A 23,906-nucleotide genomic window follows, 5' to 3' on the forward strand; every position below is an offset into this window, starting at 1 on the left:
TCACATACCTCCCAACATGACCCTCTCCAGGAGGGACACAATGCTCTGTTTCTAGACTTCCCCTTAATGTATGATTGCCATCACCTGTTTTAAACAGGTTAATTTCTCAGAAAGGTGTTCAGCACAGATGAAGGCAATCACACATTAAGAGGAAAGTCCAGGAACAGAGCGTTATAGACACAGACACCCACTTTGAGTGACAGATGTAGCCAAATATATAGGAGATATATATATATATATATATATATATATAAAGTTGGTGGTGTGTCCTCCACAGAGTAATGCACCGCACGGCACTCCAGTTGGTGAAAAAAGGCAAATTTATTGTGCAATGGTTTCGGAGCCTAACGCTCCTTCATCAGGCTTACAGCAGATTCTGCTGTAAGCCTGATGAAGGAGCGTTAGGCTCCGAAACCGTTGCACAATAAATTTGCCTTATTTCACCAACTGGAGTGCCGTGCGGTGCATTACTCTGTGGAGGACACACCACCAACTTTATTCAAATCTAGCAAAGGCACCCAGTCCGCCTGCACCAGGAAGCAGGAGTGCCGGATCTACAAACGCATATATATATATATATATATATATATATAGAAACAGTTGTGGTTTGGCACTCTGGATGATACTTAATAGAACCAAGGTGCCCTCCGTGGGTGTATAGATATTTGCAATATCCCAAGCTGCGTCCAGATCCTGGATTAACACTTGTGAAGAAGAGGCGGCACTCAATGGATTGGTTTTAAAGGTGTATTATAAATAGCATAGGTGCTCCAATAACGGTGGTTACATCAAGACAGACGACGTTTCAAGACCTGTGCGGTCTTTTCATCAGGTCAAATAATGCATACATGGCAAGTGAACCGTGCAAGAGATTACAATAAAACAGTTTCTTACCTCTTTAGTGAGACATTAAATAGATTGCTTCAGCGTGCAGGAGCGATGCCGCGTCTCTTGGACTTCCGGGAGGCCGGTCTCCCAGGGCCGCCCCATGGGAGTTACCTCTGTGACGTCACTGAGAACAGGGCATCACGCTGCTGTGTATAGTGAACATAAAATTAGTGCTATAAATGTGACACTGCAAAATAACAATATAACGATATAAATAGTGCAACCATAGTGATTCAATTATACACTTTGTGATCTATCACAAGCGCTGTAAAAAAACGTGAATAATATAAAAGTTTAAAATACTAACATACGGGTATCAGTGTATTTCTCTTAACTTATTTTATATTAATCGCTTTTGTAAAGACGCATATATCCATTACTTCTTAATCAAAGAGGAGAAAGATAGCCCTCTAGAGTGGACTGAGTCATTAACGTCTCCTGATGTTCAGGTTAGCAGTGCTTCCGTCTTATATCAGGGTCCACCGTTCTCACATGCGGTCCTGATGTTGTTATTCGCTCAGTTTTTCAACTTTTATTTATCTGCTTAGGACTCAGGTCCTCTCTTACTGTATCCTGCCAGTGTCTAACCTTGGCAATCTTCTTATCGCGGTGCTCACTTGTTTCAAAGGAAAATGTTCCACGTGAATTTTTCATTCATTCCGTACGGTGTTAGAGAATTTAATACAGGTCGAGTATCCCGTATCCGAATATCCGTTATCCGAATTATTCCGAAATACGGACATTCCAGAAAGTGAAAAAAAAAATTTTTTTTGCTAAAAACTCACTGGGGACATATGTAACAGCATCACTGGGGACATGATATGTAACTGGCACTATATATGTGCAAGACAATGATTGCTTGGCATTCAAATTCAGTGCTGAGATAGTACACACATTTTGTTTCACGTTTTGAAACCTTGTTTTTTGAACAATTAAAATATGTTTGTGTGTATTTTATGTGGTAATAAAATATATTTGTGTGTATATTATGTGTTTATACAGCATAAATGCAAGATACTTCAAAATACATCATTGAAATATTAAAATATTCCGAAATACGGAATAATCCGTTATCCAAAATTCTCCTGGTCCCGAGCATTTTGGATACGGGATACTCAACCTGTATGTGGATCCACTTTGACTCACATTGGGATAATCTTTTTTGTCGATCACCCCCTCTTGGATTTGGCGGTATGTGATCAATGATCTTGCAACGTAAGCTCGCTAGCGAGTGACCCATGGCTCTAAAATGTTTTGCAACAGGTTGTTCTATTGCCTTTGAATCCTTCCCCTCCAATGAGGCTCTAATCGATGAACGATGCTGTGCCATCCTGGTCCTAAGGTCTCTCGTGGTTTGTCCCACATATATTAAACCACATGGACATATTATAATATATATAATGTACGTCAAAGTACATGTGAGAGTTTGCTGTATTTTGTACTTTTTACCTGTGTGGGGATTTTTTACATAGGTACCAGGTTCCATATAGCTACAGGTCGTGCATGATGGGCATCTCACACATCCGCGGTTTCTTACAGGTAAGAATGTCTCTTTTGGCAAGGGTAACAAGTTGGTTTTCACCAGAATGTCCCTGATGTTTCTGCCGCGGCGGTAGGAGGGCATGAGCTCCTTGTCTTTCATGCATGGTAGGTCTTTATCGCTGGTGACAATTGGCCACAATTTTTTGGTTATCCGGGGGAGCTCCTGGCACGTGGGCGTATATTTGGTAACAAAAGGAATTTTGTTCTGAATTTGTTTATTGGGAACCTTTTTCAATAGACTTTCCCGTGGTATCTCCATCACTTGAGCTTTTTGTTTTAATAATTCTCTATATGGATATCCACGAACCGTGAATTTATGGATCATTTCATCCAGTGTGTTTGATAACGTGCTTTTATTACTGGAGATCCTTGCTGCTCGTAGCATTTGTGAGCGGGGGAGACCACGGGTTAATGCAGGAGGATGACAGCTTGATTTTAGGAGGAATGTATTCCTATCTGTTGGTTTATTGAATACCGATGTCTGGAGCTGATTGTTCTCAATTTGTATAGTCACGTCCAAATAGTTGATAGATTTTTTGCTCAATTCATGCGTGAATTTGATTGGCGTGTTTTTGGCATTGATTGAGTTGATCACTGCTACCAGGGATTCTTCCGTATCTGTCCAGAATAGTATCAAATCGTCTATGTATCTTGAATACATGTAAATCCTCCTTGCTATCGTAATGTCCTTGAAAAAGAATTCCTGTTCTTGTTCGAACATGTAGATGTTCGCCAGTGCAGGAGCTACCGGTGATCCCATCGCACACCCGGTTATTTGTTTAAAAAACTGACCATTATGCATGAAAAAATTGTGGGTTAAGGTATATTGCAGTAATGCAATGAATAGAGGGATAGGGATTGCATCGAATTTTTTTCTGTATAGAAATGTTTCTACTGCTGCGAGTGCACCGGAATGAGGTATTACTGAATATAAATTCTTTACATCCAGGGTACACATGATCATACCTAATGGAGTCTGTGGTATAGTCCTTAGTTTATTTAACAGCTGAGTAGTATCTTTAAGAAACGTTTGCTCTTGCATAATGAGTGGCTGTAGAAACATGTCTAGCCATTGGGCTACTGGATGAGCGATTGAGTCTACTGCCGATATAATCGGTCTTGGTGGTGGATTCCTCTCATCTTTGTGAATCTTTGGAATTGAATAAATCACAGGGATTTTTTGGATGTTCGTTCATTAAATTTCTCATAGTTTTGCTATCAATCTGTTGTGTTTTCACTGCAGGCTCCAGAATATCTTGTAATACTTTTTTATATTGTTCTGTGGGGTTGGATGCAAGGCGCTTGTATGTTGTGATGTCCTTTAGTAACTCATCCAATTGTAGTACATATTTCTGGCGGTCCTGGAGTACTATTCCCCCACCTTTGTCGGCGGGGCGAATTATGATGGTTTGGTCTTGGGCCAGCTGATTCAAAGCAGTGCGTTCGATTTTAGACAGATTGCTGTGATGTAGTGTCTTTTCCGAATAATGCTTGCTGATTGATTGATCCAGTAGTCGATTGAACGTTTTTAGAGATGCATTTGCTGATGGTGGGTCAAATGAAGTTGATTGTAAATTCTTAGGAATATTGAATGATTGTGGAATTGTTTGAGGCTTCTGTTGGAAAAATTCTTTTGTTTTTAATGTGTGATGGAGGCCATATAAGTCTATTTTCCACTGAAGATCTTGATGTGTGGTGGTGGCTGCTCCTGATTCCCCCAGGGCTGTGGTTAAAGCCTCATTTGAACGTTGACGTCTCATCGCCTAAGCTCCTTGATAAAGGTCTGGGCAAGGACCGAAACGTCGGAGCAAGATGGGAATTAACCTGTTACATTAAATGGATTATTGTGATTTTACACGGAATCAGTGACTTTCTTGTTCATAAGGAGAGTGTTCAGCTTCCCCCCCGCAACTGTGTGGAGGGAAAATTGGAGTATATATATATATATATATATATATATATATATATATATATATATATATATATATATATATATATATACAGTATAGATATATATGATAATTCACACATATGGTCAATATCTTTGGTACTCTTTACTTAGAAGGGCGCCCACGATTTTGATCGTGGGCATCGTTAGTAAAAAATCTCGGGCATCTCGGGCATTGAATGCACTAAAAAAATCGGGTGCGATCAACCGACGAGATGCCCGAGATTTCCCATAGGGAACAATGTTAAATGTCTCAATTGACCCAATTTTCCTGTTCAATGCCTCAATTGACCCGATTTTTCCATAGGAAACAATGTTAAATGGGCCACAGAGGCCAAATAGGCACCCTGAAGTGTATAATGGCCACCCGAATTGTTAACGCCACCCCACGATCAACGTCAACCCGATGCGTGGCGAGCGCAGCGAGCCCGCGAGGGGCGGCGGTACGCGTCCTACGACCTTTTCATACACCCACTATCCATGTCGGCGTGGAGTTGAGAATAGAAAGTGTGGCGAGCGCAGCGAGCCACCGAGCCCCGCGAGGGTACGCGGACAGCTGTGAAGCCCGCGAGGGGACGCGGATACCTGTGAAGGTATCTGCGTCCCCTCGCCACGCTTCGGGCTCGGTGGCTCGCTGCGCTCGCCACACTTTCTATTCTCAACTCCACGCCGACGTGGATAGTGGGGGTATGAAAAGGTCGTAGGACGCGTACCGCCGCCCCTCGCGGGCTCGCTGCGCTCGCCACGCTTCGGGTTGACGTTGATCGTGGGGTGGCGTTAACAATTCGGGTGGCCATTATTCACTTCAGGGTGCTTATTTGGCCTCTGTGGCCCATTTAACATTGTTTCCTATGGAAAAATTGGGTCAATTGAGGCATTGAACAGGAAAATCGGGTCAATTGAGACATTTAACATTGTTCCCTATGGGAAATCTCGGGCATCTCGTCTGTCGCATCGCACCTGATTTTTTAGTGCATTCAATGCCCGAGATGGCCGAGATGGGCGCCCTTCTAAGTAAAGAGTACCATATCTTTCAACAGCGACTGCGTCTAAGTAATTAAAATGTTGCACTGGAAATGTATTGCAAATGTATTGTGCATTCCTGGCTGGTGACTGGCAGATATCTTTTTAAAACCTATTGAGATGGAGAGTATGGTGAGATATGGAAGTGTAGCAGGCATGTTGTATTATTTTTTACTTGATTCAGATTTTTATGCAAGCCCAATGGTTGGTGTTCTGGGCACGCTCAAGACCTGTTCTGTGCATGGGCAAAATGGGTCTTGCGGTATTGATCTCCCTCATAGCCATGGAAGTGTGCTGTGCTTAGAGTCTGTTCTGTTGGATGCAGAGTTCCTGGACCTGGATCTAAGGCTTCTCAGCATCCCAGGCAACACTGCAATCTACTTTCTGACCCCCAATGCCACACCACCACCAATACCCACATTGCCGCCCTTCAAATTAAAGTGTGATGGTAGTGTCTTAGCAATTTTGTGATAAGCAAACTCAGTGCCCGAACCCCCCCCCCCCCCCACCACCACCACCTGAGCACTCTAGACTCTAGACCAGGGGTGGGCAATAAGCGTCCCTCCAGCTGTTGATGAACTACATATCCCAGCATGCCTTGCATCAGATTCAGCATAGCCAAACAGCAAAACTAAGGCAAGGCATGGTGGGATGTGTAGTTCATCAACAGCTGGAGAGCCGCTTAATGCCCACCCATGCTCTAGACTCTAATGTAAATATGCCTATCTCTGGAAAATGTCAAGGCCACCATCTTTCCATCAATTTCTGGATAGCTGCTGCCTTCCTCGTTGGACTCTGGAGGGGTAAGTATTAAAAAAATGAGAACAGCATGGCCAGGAGGCTCACAAAAATCGGGTCCTCATCCCGGCACCTTGGGAACGTGAGCAAGTCTCGGGCATGCTCCCCGGAGGAACCTCCCCCCACCCTAATGGAGCCGCTGAAACAAATTCCAGAATTATTTACGTAATTTTATCACTCACCCCTCTCTGTGGACCGCTGCTGAAATCGTCAGAAAAATAGTGTGGCTGCCATTTTTCTGTCAATTTGCACATGCGCAGTAGGCTCTGACCGCTCAAGTACTCAGACCCTACTGCTCCTTTCGCTCCTGTTGCTGCTCCTCAGTGGCGTAACTATAGCACTGCAGCCCCCGCCACCGCGGGGGGGGCGCTGTGCATATGGGGGCGCCGGGGGCTGCGGTGCTATAGTTACACCTCCCCCCAATCCCCCGCAGGCTTATCTATTTCGCTGGTTCCGGCGGCTCCGTTCTTCTGCTGAGGACCACCACAAAATGGCCGCCCCCATACAGCAGATAGAAACTGTCTGCTGTATGGGGGCGGCCATTTTGTGGTGGTCCTCAGCAGAAGAACGGAGCCGCCGGGACCAGCGCGAAAGGTAAGGCTGCGGGGGATTGGGGGGGTTTGCATGGGCGGCGGGGGGCGCCCCCCCCCCCTAACGGCGGGGGGGGCGCCCAAAACGTAGCTACGCCGCTGCTGCTCCTGGAAGAGCGGAGGGGCCCTGGCCGGAGTAGGCTGCACCCAAGCCTCCTCTCTTAAGACACCCCTGATCAGGTATGCACTGCAGATCCCCACCATTGACAGAGGGTCCGAATTCGCTGCTCAACGAGCAGGTATGAATTGGCTCCACAGAACTGGCGCCTGTCAGTAGAGCAACCTTGAACAATTTTATGATTGATTGCATTTTATGAGTGTTTTTCAGGGAAATGTAACTAAACCAGATGTCTTTTTTTTATATCCGCAGCCCATCTATTGCACCTGAATGAGTCTTTCCAACCCACCTGAGCTACAGAATGCCTGAATGCACTGCTGATGGCAGGACTAAGTGGGGACTTTAGCATTATTGTCTTAGCATTTGAGCTCAATTAGGTAACAATCTGTCTCAGCTAGAATTTCTGAACCAAGCTGAACTGTAACTACTTTGCCTTTGAAACTACCCAAGAGCTGTGCATTGGTTTTGCATGTCATCAGAGGCTCCAGATCTGAATAATAAAGTACATTGGGTGAAATGTAGTAGGATGAGAGATTCAGAAAGTGAGAGATTTGGTAAGATATTTCCAGTTTTTTTCTTAAATCGGCAATTACACTGCAAAACCAGTTTGATTTTGTAGTGTGATGGCCGCTTTAAAAAAACTGGAGATTTCTTGCCAAATCTCTCACTTTCTGAATCTCTCATCCTATTACATTCCACCCATCATCTTTCAACGTCACTTGAACATCACCACTATAACCCACCGCACAAGAAACACTTTGTAAGTCTGTAGCCGCCTCTTTGGATGAAATCATGTCGCTCGTGGTGATTCTTTGTCTGAGAATATCTTCCGTTATTAAATGTAGATCACATTACACTTAGTGGTACTGATCCCGAAGTTGTAAAAAATGTTACAGTATGTAAAAGCTCAAAAGCAAGATGGATGTAAAAATCTGTTTGCTCATATACTGAGATGCATGTACAGTACCTAGAGAAGCACCTATATCTGCATGTGTGCATGGTTGGCGTAGTGGCTAGCATTACTGCCTTATAGCATTGGAGTTGTGGGTTCAATTCCCATCACAGCTCTATGGGGAAATTTACTAAGATGGGAGTTTTATTTCACATCGGATGGTGCTATGGGCAACCAATCAGATGTTTTTATTTTCTAGAAGGGGATAAATAAATGTGCCATGTGAAATGTAACTCCCATCTTAGTAAATGTCCCATAACTGTGTGGAGTCTGTTTTTGTCCCTGTTATTGTCTGGTTAATCAATGAACCTTGTCTATGTGACAGTATTCCACCACAGCCCTGTTCTGCCTCAGGATACGCATGTGTGGTTTACACTTGCATGCACTCAGGACTTAAAGGGGGACATTTACTGGGAGTTCTATTTCACATGGGATGTTGCTATAGGCAACCAATCAGAATAGAATTCTTATTTACAGGGCTCATCCAGGCAGGGGGGCACGTGCGCACGAGATGCTCGCGCTCCCCGTGGCAATGGAGCTTCCCGGCGACAACCACTGCCTCCCCCACCGCCAATGATGGTCCCCCTCACTGCCCGACAACCCCTCCCTAACCCTGCCCTCCCTAAAGCATGAAATGTGTAGGATGCCGCTGCCCTGCCATCGAAACAGCCGGTTAGGTAACAGTACAACAGTGACCGTACAGATATACAGATGGGGCAGGTCCCATCTTTGCAGGGGATGGCGACGCCAGCCGCCAACCCCCGCCAGCGCCATCTCTATAGTGAGAAGGGGACGTGCACGCACGAGAGGCACGCGCGTCCCCTTCCGACAGCGCTTCCAGCGCTTCCCCCGGGTCACCGTCGGCTTGTCGGCGGTCACCCAGGGTCCCCGCCGCCTGCCCGCACCCCCCCCTAACCCTGTCCGTCTACCTGAAGCGGAAATGGACAGGGTTCCCGTCGCCCCGCCGACGGAGATTGAGGCACGCGCGTCTCAGTCAGATGGTGAGGCAGGCTGCTGGCGGATCGCCAGTGGTGACGTTCTGGCGATTCGCCAGCAAAGAAGAAGCCTGCCCCATCTGTACACAACTCATACAGGTGTACGCTAGATGCACCCTGGAGATTATAGGGGACATACAGTATATTTGCTGGGCAGCACAGCACCTAGACAGCCATCAGTGGTGCCCCTGGTCATTGCAACAGCCAGAATGGTACCAATGCAAGCAGAGACAGTACAGTTATCACACAGGGAACACATACCCGCCAACATAGGCGCCGAAACCGTGGGTGCTCCGGGCCCGAGCACCCACGGAAAGTGAGGAGCACCCACTGCACGGGCCACGGCAGCGGGGTCCCAGCAGCAGATATACCGTCAGCAGCGGGGGTCCCTGCGACAGATGGGAACTAGTAGCGGTATTAATACGGCTGCTAGTTCCCATCTTCCACAGGGACCCTACTGCTGACGGCATATCCGCTGCTGGGGCCCCGCTGCGGCACTGCCAGGATCCCCGATGCGAGCAGCTGGTGTCCCAGAGGCAGTGGGGAGGGGGGTGGTAGTCCGGGGGGGGGGGGGGTGTGTCTGTGGGAGCACCCTCCGGATAAAATGTAAATCGGCGCCCCTGCCCGCCAAGCTCACAGCACATAGGCAGCCATCAGCGGCGAAAATTTTTAAATTGGATTAAACTGTATTAACCACTCTTCGTGATTTTAATTTTACTTTTGTGGCAAAACAAAGTCTGTGTCACTGGAACCCTTACCACAGCCAACACATCCTGTTGTGTCATCAATTCATATGGGCTTCATACATATATTTTATGGAAGTATGCTTCATTAAAAAATGATTACAAAAAAAATTATTATTGCATGTATCTAGAACCTCTTTTGATATTTCCCTTCACCACATACGGGCATAAATATTGTGTAGCAAACATTTTGTGTATGGGGGAATTATTTGTGTGCCATATGTGTAAGAGGCTTTACTGTGTGGCAATATGTGTATAAGGTGTATTACTGTTGCATACTGCGTATAACTATATGAATGTGGTGGTTGAGCGCAGTGGCATACAGTAACTACCACAGGTGCAGGATATGCGGCTGCTATGGCACCCTTGATATTTGTAGGACCCGCCGCTCCCCTGCACCAGTGTCTCACCAACCACTGGCCTCACCGCACGTCACTGGAGATAGGGAATTAGGAAGTGAGGAAAGAAAAGGAAAGAAAAAGGTAGAGAGAGGCAATAAAGGTAGAAAGAAAGGGGGAACATAGGTAGGGGAGAGAATGGAAGATGGTAGGGGAGAGACAAGGTAGGGAGGGAGAGATAGAAAGTAGAGGGTAGGAGAGAGTTAGACAAGATGAAGTGCAAGCGAGAGAGGGGTGGGGAAACCTTAGGAAACCATTAGTATTTAGGGCTCCATTGGGCTCTTTGCTCTAAGGGATTAGGACTGCAATGATATATATAGCAAACAGCTCTAGCGCCATTTTCTTAGTCCCCACCAGGTGTGACGGCTGTCATGTATGTGCATCTCTGATTTCCAATTCCTAAATCGCTATCCACCACGGAGCCGGCACCTGTAGACCAGAGGGAGACCTGCGGCTTGCTTTTTAGTAAAATGACCACTTTGTGAACAATTCAGTCCACTCTCAGAATTATTCTGAATAACTTTTATCTTTTGTTGATTTATTAAGGATTTGTTAAATCCTTGGTGGGAGCTGCCTTATTTAATTTAGCTTTAATAATTGAGATTTAAATATGTTGCGCCTGATTTAAAGTTTACCATTTTTCTACTTTCCGTCATCAACTAGCCTGCCGGTCAACCGTATGTATCCCAAATATACATGAATATCATTTTAAACTTTTATACTTTGAATTGATCAAACTTTTTGTTGCACAGAAGTCACGCCACTAGAGATTAATTCCTTATATTTTTTAAACTTTTTATTTAGTAAACCCATTGCTGGGATACAATACATTAGGCAACTGAAATTGGAAACAGTGGATTATTTGCAGCTGGAACAAATAACTATTCATAGAACAGGAGAATAGACAGTTATAGAACACTTTCATTATCCGGTAATGGGAAATCATTATGTTATGATCTATTCTGATGAACAAATTAGGCTTTTTCTGATTTTAAAACTTCTATATCAAGAACTGATTCAGATTAGCGGTCATCATTTGGAAATGACTATTTAACTCATAGACCAGTTCTAAAAAAGGGATATGAGAGAGTCAGCAAACGGTTAATGGATGGCCGGTATCTAGATATAGTTATCATTTTACAAAATTATTGAAGGGGCAACTACTGTATGCAAAGATTTTTAAAAAAAAAATGTGTTTCATTTATTAGAGAAAGGGAAAAGGTATGGGGGAAACCTTTCCTTTTTCTTTTAAAATATTTTGTACCACATGTGCAGTGCCGCCGCTATTAGTGTCGGGGCCCGGGACTAACTGACCTTCAGCCCGGGCCCCCAGCGGCACCCCCCCCCCCGTGCCTCGCGTGCCTGTACCCAGCCAATTACTATTACTTACCTGCGGTGGCGGCAGCGCAGCATCTTCTCCCTTCCGGGCATCGGGACTCACTGCACAGTGCAGCCTGCAGAGCGCCGAGCCCCTCTGTATTCTAGGCTCGGCACTCTGCAGGCTGCACTGTGTATTGTGCGTGCCTGTCAGCCAGCGCCGGGTGGCAGGGTGCGGGGGGTTGCCGTGCCACTGTGGGCAGCTGCCCATTCCACTCCAGAGGCCTGGGCCCAAGACAGCTGTACCCCTGGCACCCCCCTGTCAGCGACCCTGCACGTGAGCGTATGAATGGCAGCATTAGATGTGGAGGAATGGAGTGATCTGCAGTGCATACTGTACTAAAGCTCTAATGGGCAAAGGGCCTGATTCAGAGTTCATGCAGAGTTGCTCAAATGACTGCGCATGTATACGCGTACAAGAGCCAAAATAAGGGCAGAAATAGCAAATGGATCTAATCACAATCCCCTCGCAATTTGATTGACAGGAAGTCGGTATTTGGTGGTGGTACCCGATTGTTTTCTGGGTGTGTCCGAAAAACCGCACGCGTGCCCAGACGTTTTAAGGGAGGGTCTGTTACGTCAGCACAGGCCTTGATCAGGCTGTCTCTCTCGCAGAGTTATGGAAAGGTCAGGCTTACACACATTTGCACAGACTGGAAAAATTGTTTGATGGTTTGTGAATTGCGTATGGATTTGCAACTATATAATGGATAGCGTCATTCTAGTAATGTATTCACAGATTTGCACAGGGCAGATTTTCTTTCTGTCTGGTGGTGGGCTAACTAACGATCGGCGATCAGCCCTAAAGTTCCACCTCCCAGAGGACGGTTAATTCAGAAACGCATTGGTGTAAGAAGGTTGGTTGCTCATTAAGAGGGTATCCATACCTACCCATGTCATCGGTCTGCATCCTCTTATGTTCTACTCAGTCCAGGTGAGAAGGATCTATTTGTTTGCTTATGGGCCCCCTGTTGAAATTGTAACATTTTGTATTGTTTGATTTTATCAATCATTTACTGTGTGAAAGAAAAACCATCATTGGAGAAATTCATTGGGTTTGATACCAGACTGATTGATCACCTTAAAAAGAAACCTCTATGTGCATATTGGGAACCACTTCCCTGGTCAGTACTCTAACAACAAGTTGGCATTGTGTGTTGTGAAAAGGAGGCGGGAGTAAAAGATACCTTTATGGGCACATAGGGACCAGCCTCCAGGTCAGTGTACCCATTTTGGAACCTTTTCTCTATCGCCCTTCTTCAATACCTGATGTGGAATGTTATGTAAAGAAACCTTTATTATGAACATAGGGGTTCACACACAGGTCAGTGTGTCCTTATAGGGATCTCCAGTTGCTGAGTGGATGCTTCGTTGTTCATAAATATGGATCTTCGCTTGGTTATCACTATATTTTTTTGTCTAAAGTTCCATAACTGTCCTACAGAACTCAGGGTTTGGGTCTAGAGCAGGCATGTCCAAACTATGGCCCTCCTGCTGTTGGGAAACTACAAGCCATATCATGCCATGCCACAGTTTTGTTATTAGGGAATGCTAAAACTATGGCATGGAATGCTGGGATTGGTAGCTGGTCTAGAGGAATCCAATGGTTCAATGGGAAAGATATTTGTCAAAGTAAAACAAGATCCCCCTCTTGGTAGCAAGAGATATTTCCTAGCCAGGCTGAATCTACCTATCTTCCAAGCATAAGCATTAATATATTTTAATTATTGAAGCAGAATACTGGGAGCATCCTAGCATCTAAGCAGATGATGAACATACCATTGGTACAGCAGATGCAGTGCACCGGGGCTCCTGAGGACTAAGGGCCGACTGCTGTCCCTGTCACCCTTTTCCTGTCAACCACTGCCATTCCCTGTCAACCACTGGCGTGTTGCATATTGTGAACTTGGGTTGCGGTGGAGGATAGGGGTCCAAATTATATTTATACATCATAATAGCAAGTTTGTACCTCTGTAACATGTGTCTGAATTGTACTATTGCTGGAGATTCTCCAACCAGCTCCTACCTAAATATTTTTCAAACACAGTCTGTGACATGGCAGGTAGGAGCTGGTTGGCTGGCTGTTTAATCACTCTCCATTTTATAATTTTTGAAGCTTAGTGCATCTTGCCCTTTTACTTATGATCTGAATACCGGCAGTTGGGAATCCCTACGTCGGCTTCCTCATCGATGTCGGAATCTGCCGTTCTTCTGGACCCTAGTAGGAATGCATCCATGTATATATATATATATATATATATATATATATATATATATATATATATATATATATATATATATATATATATATATATATATATATATTGTGACAAGAACACTGGAGTAGTGTTTGAGGGCAGGTATATTTGTCCCAGGTTCTTGTCCTACACCTTTTAGAAACAGGTGTTTTGCCTCACAGAGGGCTAATCAGCAAGCAAGCTGTAAAAAGGCTGCCAGAGTGAACAGTGTGAGAGGATTGCCTGGGAGATTGCAGAGTCTCTGTGTGAGAAGCAAACCTGCCTTTTACAAGTGAGCCACCCAGTGTTGACTGGGAAACTTTGTATTTTTCTTTAGTGACAGTTAGGAGCACCCTGTGTATAGTTAGTGCCGGACAGGCAAGGTATTTTCTTTTATGTTTATTTTGTTTTCTGCTGAAATAAAACTGGTTGCGGCCAGTTGTACCACAAAGACTGGACTGGTGTGATTACTCAGCTGCTGTTGACTGCCTTCTACCCCTGGAAAAGGCATCCAAATTCCCCTACAGTGTTACAACATATATATATATATATATATATATATATATGAGGATGTCAAACATTGACTGTTTGTAGATGGATGCAGTCATCTATCCCAGTATTTGAATTTTGGGTCATATCCCGGAACATTGGGTTTTTCACTTTTTTTTGAGCTGACATGTGCCGACAGGCGGTATTTCATGCATGGTGGGAGAATAAAATAGTGTGGCACTGTGCCGGAAGCATGGCGAGCGCAGCGGGAAACATGCGTTTCCATGTCCATGTCAACTGTGTCGACAGTTGAGTAAAGAATGTGAAAACTCCCATAACAACCTTTTAACTGTTGACCTTTCCCATATCAACCTAATGCTTGTGTCGACCTAATGACCCTGTCGATCTAACCCATGTCGAACTTCAGTCATGTCGACCTTTACATGTTGACCTTCAGTCATATCGACCTTCATGCATGTCGACCTAGTTGCTGTCTACCCAATGATCCATACCCTTATCTTTCAGCCCTTTCTGCACAATTCCTACTAAACGCATTCGTTGTTTGCAGTATGTATGTAACGGCATTCGGAAATGTGTTAGTCAACAGTCCAAGAACTGGTAACGACTTTCACACTTCCTTACATGTCTCTGACAACTGTATAAATATTTATATTGTGTATATATAAATATAGCACGAGGCGAATGTCGCATGAACAAAACAAAAGTTTTCTGTACTGTAAAACCGGAACTGTAAATAAATGAGGAAATATACTGTATCTATTGGCGTGACAAAAATACCATATCTGCGGGCGTTACTGTGGTCCTTAGTGGGCTTTATATTTTTGGTTTAGAAGTCATATTGCTGCCAGGACATGAGAGCGGCACAATGTTCTTGTAGAGCGGTGAAAGGTTCAGTGTAGACCTATAATCTGCTGTGTTCCTCTATTGTATTGACAGCTGTCATTAGGGAAACTGTTGTGTATCAATAGGTTTTTACTACCAAATGTGCAGTTACATTGGACTGGCATGTTAACGGCATCATTCAATTTGGCAGCAAAATTATAAACTTGTCTGCTGTTGCCAGAGACTAATAACTATAATATGCCATCTGAGGACATAGATCCGTCACTGGTCCCTGCACTTGTTTAGAAATCACGGCGACACAACCCATGATTTTCAGACCAGATGAAAAATCTAGCAAAGATTAATATATACATTCATAGTCAGTGGCGTAAGTTCATCCCAGTTGCCTGGAGGCAAGATAAATATTGCTGCCCCCCCTTCCCCACAAACACACACATACCACCATATATAAATATATGTTTGCATGTGTCTATGTATGTTATGCGTATTATGTTTAAAATAAAGAAAGTGTAACCTCTATGGTCCTGCTAGGAGGGGGAATCAGCCACAGAAGCAATAACAATGGATTTCAATTAATTGTTTTAAAGGAAAAGTGCCCCCTTGGGAGCAGGAGCCCGGCGGCAGGTGACTCCATTGCCTCCCAGAGTTCTGCCTCTGTTCATAGTTATACAGCTGGCTGCAGTGTTGTTCAGAGATTCAATGAGTAAACTTTATGGTGCGCAAACTCTCTTCGGGCGAGATTTACTTAACCTTGAAAAGTGATAACATGGAGAGTGATAAAGCCCCCAACCAATCAGCTCCTACCTGTCATTTTTCAAACACAGACATGGCAGGTAGGAGCTGATTGGTTGGTGGTTTATCACGTTTCACGCTTTTTATTATTTATATGTACTGTATATTACATGTGCAAATGTGGAGACTGAATCTATTATTTGAAGGAGAATGCATGAATGATCCACTATCTGTTACTGAGGTGCCCATACACTAGGGAGATAGCATCCAAACCACATACAGTATATGTGACATGAGGTCCAAATCACATGTATGTCATATGAGGCTAGTAGAGGTTACATAAGCTACTAGCTCGCACGTACTGCACATATGTTCCATTGCATCTCAGCCAAGCCAGCTTAATCTTAATCTTTCAAAGAAGTCACATATCTTAACCCCTTCAGTGGTGGGTTTTTTTTTTGGGAGCGCTCCCCACTGGGCGAGTTTTTTATGGGGAGCGCTCCCTTAAAAAAAAAAAACACCACTACCTCCCTGGGTCCGAGCAGCGCCGCTGCACTGTCAATCAGCGGCTGCCCGGACCTGCACCCCCCGCACCTCGTCCCTGTCCCCGGCAGCCGGCTTGTCATAAGCCGATGCCGGGGACTTCAATAAGAAACCCGGAGGAGAGGGAGGAGGAGGAGGGAGGATGCGGTGCCGCAGAGGGGAGGGAGCCGGGCAGCGCAAAGCTGCCTGAGATCAGTGAGTGAACTCAGCAGCGCTGACCGGATCCAAACAGTGGCAATCCCGAGAATTTTACAGGCTTGCCATACTGGGAAAATTCTCGGGATTGCCACTGAATGGGTTAAGGACTTTATTCAGGTCTGTTAGCACGTGGTCCGATGTTTGCGGCATGTGCAGATGGATTACTGCGCATGTGCGTACACCAGGTGCATGCGGCCACTTACATGGTGTCCATGTCAGCAGATTTTAAAATAGACACCTAAATAAATTGAAAAACTCATGTCAAACTTTTGCTTGTGACGACCTTCTGCTTTTAGCTCATGAGCGCTGATGGGGTGGACAGCTTTCTATAGCGTCCTGCTCAGGGACACTACGGTAAGGGGGCTATACCGTTTCATTATGACCCTCCCTCCTCCAGTTCTGACTCCTCCCCTTCCCAGTCTCCTACCAACAACTATATTTAAGTAACTGGTAGCGCCACTGCTACAGATAAATACATTTGTATTAAAAGGTTGGGGCTCTATTGTAGGCAATTAAATGCCACTCACATAGTTTCTGAACTGACACAGAGCTGTAGGAAGCTCTAGGAAGACTGTCACACAGATGGAGGATGGCCACATCTGGAGGAGTATCACACACCTGGAGGAATGCAACATCCCAGGAATACTGTCACACAGCTGGAGAAGTGTCACAGTCACATACTGTAGCTGGATGAGTGTCACACATCACCACCACTGCCTGACGTCCTCAGCACCAGCTTGTGCACTGGGCTCTATTCTGCAACAGCAGCAGGTTGCAATGGCAGCACTACAACTTATCAAACCCAGAGCGTTCCTATAATACCCCCGGCTCCTGTGTCCCCAGTACAGCTGGCAGCCGCCTGAGTGCTTAGCGGTAAACACAATCAGCCTCTTTGTGGGCGTCACCCTGGCTGCCCTCCTCCTGCGTGCTTTGTTGGCTGCAATTTCTGACACATCTGCCTTCCTCCTCCACCCCCTTACATTGTCTTTGTCTGGCCTCCCGATGCCACATGCAGGGCAGCCGAGAGGAATGCCGGGCCCCGGTAAAATTTTGAGGGCGTGGCCTAAGTGTGTGTGTGTGGCGTGGGCACCTCCCACACTTAGGCTACGCCCCCACAATGTTTAGAGGAGGGTGAAAGAAAACTCTAAAAACTGTAAACTCAGCAGCAGCACACACCTACAGCATGTGCGGTGCTGACAGCAGGCTCAGCATGACCTCTCACGCTGTCATTGAGACACTCATGCTGAGCCTGCTGTCAGCACAGCACATGCTGTAGAAGTGTGTGCTACTGTTGCTACCTGGGATGGACCGGGTGGGAAAGGAGGGGTCGGACCAGGGCCCCTGTGGGGCCCCTTCAGCAAGCCTGGGCCCGGGTAATTAGTACCCTCTCCCCCCCTCTCTCGGCTCCCCTGGCCACATGGGTTCCGACAGTGGGATCCTGACAGTCGGGATCCCGACTGCAGGTGCTCCGACAGTGGGGATCCCGACTCACAGGGGCTATTCTCCCTTGTGGGGGTCCATGACCTCCACAGAGGGAGAATAGTACCTGTGGCGAGCGTAGCGAACCACCGGGCCTACAGCGTGCCAACTCAGTGAGCCCGCAAGAGGCTTCTTTGCACCGACGTTGGGATACTGACTGTCAGGATCCCCACTGTCGGAGCCCCATACCACACCCTTCTACATAACATACTCAGGGCTGGCACCACCACAAGGCAGCTTTAGGTATTTGCCTAGGGCGCCGGCCACTGGAGGGTGGCAGTTTGGAGCTGGTCCCCCCCTGTATGGAGGTGAGCGGCGCTGGTTGTGGCCACAGCTCCCCCACCCCCACCCCCTGGAGCAACGCAGAATCCCACTCCCCCCCCCCCCCTAGAACGTCACAGCGACCCGTGCCGCACTGCATCACCCGGCAAGTCTCCCCACCCCCCTGGAATGTCACGGCGACCTTTGTCTCATTGCATCACCCAAAGAAAATGTATACATTTAATAGGCCAATCCTTTAATTAGGCAAATACTTTATACACCGTAATGCGGATGGGTCTGATAATCATAGTATGATACTTTCATAGACTTTTCTTTGGGGAGTGAGACTCATGAGGGTGTGTGTGCATTCGGCGGGCGGCGTTAAACTGCTCGCTAGCAGGCGAATATACGCAGGGTAGTGAGCCAGACCTGAATCAGGCTCAAAGTCCTACAAGGCTGTGTAATAGAGACTTACAGTACATCATAGCATAGTGTTATATTAGAAAGACTGATAATCTAGAATTATTAGTCACAAACAACACATAACACACGATCCTCTGGAACAACTTTATTATTATTCTGCATAAACAAATATAGTATAAAGGCATTGTATGTCGGATTAATCAGACATATGGCACAAAGAAATGGAAAAGTAACAGATTATTACAAATGAAGAAAGAAAATAACTTGTAGACCGTAAAATAACGATCAGCATACTGATATACTAATTCATTTTTAATTGACGTTAATCTTTAACTGGCAAACATGTAATTTTGTTTACAAGTATAATTTCTATGAGAACAAGGAAGCAAAAAGAGTAACAAGTCTGTTCTTCTGTATAGCTGCGTTCTGTGTGCTGGTGACGGCTGAGTGCGCATCTCCTGTAGTCTGTCCTCTGGCGCACGTGTTACTATACTGGGACAGGGGTGATGGGTTTGTACAATAATCTGGCATCAAACCAACCAATAATCATAATCTCAAAGGAGTAGATGTTGAAGAAGTGATAAGGGAGGAGACGTGATCCAGAGGAGAAGTGGCCCATGGCAACCAATCAACTGCTCTGTATAATTTTATGTTATGCAAATTATAGATGTTACTTCAGTGCTGATTGGTTGCCATGGGCCACTTCTCCTCTGGCTCATTCTCCTCACGTATCCCTGCTTCACATATCGGCCCCAATGTGTTCTATTTTGGTGGGACTCTTTAATGTTGATAAAGTCAACACTTTGAAATAATCAGACATAATGACAATGAAAATGTATTAAGGTGAAAAATCAATAAATTGGTTGTTTTAGAAAGATCCCTCCCCCCGCCCACCCCCACCACACACCTTTATATAATAGCAATGTGGAGGGAGATGGGACAATCTGGAGGACTGTATAGTAGCTAATGCCTCATCTGCTGACCAGATCCTCAGGATTTACCAGTGTCTGCAATGCTTGCTGTGATTTAGGAACCCCTGTTACATTTTACGTCACATATGAGATTGAAGACTTTGCCTGATGTTCTGTACACCAGATGGGGTATAATAATAAATGCTGGATCAGATGTTACTTATAAGTATCTTTACTTGTTGTAACGTTAACTACAGCATCACGCTCTCTTATACACACACAGTATATAAGTGAAATGGGGCCAAATGGTTGTACAGAGTGAAACACGTTTCTTGGTCTTAAAGCAATTTTTATGAGAAATAATCATTAGCCTGGAAAAGCTGCACTTACTGTACCCAAGGCCTTTGGTGGGGTCCCTGTCCTGTGGCTTTTACCCTCTGGGACAAATTTATTAAGCTCGGCGAAGTGATAAAGTGACTGGTACGTATTCATTGGCCAATCAGCTCTCAACTGTCAACTTACAGGCTTGGTTTGTCCAATCAGCTACGTGGCCTGGTGATAAAGTACCAGCCACTTTATCACTTCACCTGGCTTAATAAATCTGCCCCTCTGTGCTGTAGGGCCACCAAACAAAATGTTGTCTTTATCAAGGAGGAGTTAATTGTATTTAGGTTGAAGCTTAATGATCATTGGTTTGGATCCCTTAATCTATCATAACATTGTCTAATGTAATAATATACGTGTTCATTCTAGCACCCTGCACCTTTCAAAACCCATGCAGTTCCTCCTCACTGCCTGGGGTGTTGCTGTCTGCTGTTGGTGTTTCTGATATAGTCTGGACTGCATTAAGATACAGGCCACAATGTGTTAGACACCCAAAGCAGACAGTGACACCCCAGGCAGGGAAGAGGAACTGCATGGGTTTTAAAAGCCCCGGGGTGCTAGAATGAACACTTATATATATATATATATATATATATACATATATACACTGTACCCAATTTACCTTTATATATTTATTTATTTATTACCTATAAGATTATAACTGGCGGGGTGCAAAGCGTGTAATTGCTAATCCTATTTCTTTCACTCTTTTTGAAGCTAAAAGAGAAAATATAAAGCTGAGAATTGCAGCTAATTCAGGAAGGAAAAGCTTCGACTCCAGCATGCCAAAAATAAATTAATCTATCACAGTGGGATGGGAATGTTTGAATATTCAAGAGAAACAAAAATGCAAAAAACACATTGTAATCATTTCCCACAGTAATTGGAACGTGTTTGACACAACATCAACCAGCGACACATGCTGTGCCTTCTCTCAAAGTCAGGGATTTGGTACAAATTAAAATGCTAGTGTGTCCCCCTTTTAAAAAAAAAAAATTTAAAGAAAAAAAATGAAATCTATAAACTCCTTTGTTTTTGCCTGAACACATGCGTGGCGACGACAGATGTTGTGTGCGGCAAGTCAATGTCTGAGTACAGGGAAACTGCACAGGATGTACAGTACTATAGGACATAGGTCAGGCGCTGGCAACGCTCTGCACAACTGGTAAAGTCTGTAGACCAAGATAATAATATACAAGGATGTTGAGGTGTCTTTAAATGTAATGTTTTTCTGAAGTGATACATTATATACTTTATATGTATATAAGGGGCATATTTACCAAGTAGTTTGCAAATATTAGATTTTCAGTGACTTTTTCATGCCATCTTTAAAGGGCAATAATATTAGATGCAAAATCAGGCTTGTTTATATGTAATACTATTGTCCTTTTAAATTGATGAGTTTGATTAATCATTAGTACATGTACTATTAAAGAACTCCATACACAACTTTAGATACTCCGTAACCCCGGCACCCATTATCCCTCTCATGGGACCACAGGATAATTTGTTATCAGAAGTTAATCTGGGGCAGATTTATTAAGCTTGGTGAAGTGATAAAGTGAAGTGATAAAGTTGCTGGTACTTTATCGCCGGCCAATCAGCTCCTACCTATCATTTTTCAAACCAAGCCTGTAACTACTGTACACAGTTGAGAGCTGATTGGCCGGTGATAAAGTATCAGCCATATTATCACTTCACCAAGCTTAATAAATCTGCCCCTCAGCTCCATTGGGGAAGATGTTATCTGGCCACAGCATCACTGAGGAGTTTCTGATGCAGCTGATTGGGCGGCTGCTGTAACTTGTCCAATCAGCTACATGAAAAACTACTCAGTGCAGACATTGGGCCTTATTTTGGTTCATTCTTTCTGACAAAATCCTTCTGCACAAGTAACACCTGCCCCACCTGCAGTGCACATGGTTTTGCCCATCTAAGAAGGATTTTGTCAGAAAGAATGAACCAAAATAAGGCCCATTGTTCTCTTACCCACTACTCCTAGATCTCCAGCCTTTGCCATCACTGAATCTGGCAGAGTATCTACTAAATGGCCCAAGTTCTGGCCTATACGGTACTACTAAGTGAATAAAGGAGATTTATTAATAAAAATGTTCTGGTTCTGGGGATGTTCTTTCAATAGTTTACCTACATTTAGCCCATAATGGTTTAAAAACTCAGTGGATCATTATTTTAGGTCAAACTGTGCATTAAGTACATTTTTTCCAATTTCCATTTTACTCTATAGGAAATGTAGGCAGATTTCTCATTTAGCATTAGCTGTCGCACGTGACGGCTGTAGTCATTATTGTACTTGTTCACATGGAATGGCAAGCAGCTAAATCAAATCACATAGTGAATAATAATAATAAAAAAATACAACTTCAAATCATCAAGTATGCAGACGATGTATTAGCAACACTTTTGTGAAGGATCGTCATCAGAAGTCGAGAAACAGACAGAAACCGCAGTTAGATTATTCATTTCAAAGAAGAAGAAGAAAAGCTACAGAGCGTAAACCAGAAAATTAAAGTGATGCATCAAATTTATGTTATGCAACTAACAACAACTGAAATCAAGTCACACCCCTATCATATAACCCATTAGCCCTGTAAGCAACACTCGAGGCGTAGTCTTGTCCACCACTGCTGGAATGATGCCACGTCTCATTTCATTTCAACCGTTCCGTTCTCATTTTTCTGCTACAGCTAAAAAAAGGGAAAACAAGTTCAATTTTATATGTATGTTTATTTTTATTTCTTTTTTTAGTTTTTAAAAAATAAGTTAGATTATCTGTCCTGTACATATCATATATCACCTGACAATCACCTTTTTCTAAGTACAGTCTGTTCAAAGGATTGTATGGTCGTCTTAAAGATGGTTGACAGTCATTAGGTCGACACCGCTAGGTCAACATACTGCAAGATCGACAGGGGTCTAGGTCGACAGGTCATTGGGTCGACACAAGCATTAGGTCGACATGGTCTAGGTCGACAATAAAAAAAAGTCGACATGGGGTTTCCGACATTCAGGTAAAAAAACTGTGAAAAACCCCATGTCAACCCTAAACCATGTTGACCTAATACTTGTGTCAACCTAATGACCTGTCAACCTGTCCCATGTCAACCTAGACCCCTGTCGACCTTGCAGTATGTTGACCTAGTAGTGTCGACCATCTTTAGGTTGACCAACCGACCGTATCCCGTTCAAAGGGGTATGGGTTATAGGATTTACAGTAATAAAGTCAACAGTCAAAAGGTCGACCACTATTTGTCGACAGGCCATAGGGAGACATACCTCAGGTTGACATGGTCAAAAGGTTGACATAAGCAATAGGTCAATGTGGAAAAGGTCGATATGGGTTTTTCACATTCTATGTGTCTATGTCGACCTAAGCCTCACTACATTCGGCACACTATTATAATCTAACTCTATGTCCATGTGGATGGTAAAGTATGAAAAACCACCTTTTGGGGGGGGGGGGGGGAATATGAAAACCTCATGTTGACCTTTTTCATGTGTTGACCAATACTGGTCGACCAATTGAGTGTCGACCTGCCGACCGCAACCCGTTCAAAAATGCTATTAAAATACAATCTCCCATTTTTTGGGGGGTAGAAGGTCAGTCAATGATTCTAATAACCTATATTTGTCTCCATTAATGATTCCATAAAAAAAAGATCTTATTCACATGACAGCTGATAGCCAATAAAACTCTGTTTTGGAATCAGAGTAAATCAGAGTAAATCAGAACCTGAACATCTCTAATTAAAATACACCTTTTCTTATTGGATCAACATGTACTGTACTTTCGATCGCTGGTCCTTAAAAAAATTTATGTTACTCCTCCATTATAGAGCGTTACACAGATTGGCAAATAAAGTTTGATAGCAGGTCCTAATGTACCCAAGCATGAAGCAGGTAATGATGTGCGTGCCTCATCTCAGGCCATCAGCGAAGTCATTTAATAAAAATTTTACCAAATCTAAAAAATATATAATGTCATAGCGGACTAG

The 23,906-nt window shown here is 44.3% G+C and overlaps 1 protein-coding gene across 3 annotated transcripts in view; it reads right to left on the reverse strand.

The window, feature by feature from the left end:
* Window positions 1-18,723: 18,723 nt before the first annotated feature.
* MACROD2 (mono-ADP ribosylhydrolase 2) overlaps window positions 18,724-23,906 on the reverse strand; it is a 1,799,128-nt gene continuing 1,793,945 nt past the window's right edge. For all 3 annotated transcript variants that reach the window (XM_083175826.1, XM_083175824.1, XM_083175825.1), the window contains one exon: window positions 18,724-22,598. In XM_083175826.1, coding sequence (XP_083031952.1) covers window positions 22,582-22,598 — 17 coding nt within the window. In that variant the 3' untranslated portion in view covers window positions 18,724-22,581. The remainder of the gene's footprint in view (window positions 22,599-23,906) is intronic.

Source organism: Crinia signifera, chromosome 3, assembly GCF_055691185.1.
Source record: "Crinia signifera chromosome 3, ASM5569118v1, whole genome shotgun sequence".
In the NCBI taxonomy this organism is placed as follows: Eukaryota; Metazoa; Chordata; class Amphibia; order Anura; family Myobatrachidae; genus Crinia; species Crinia signifera.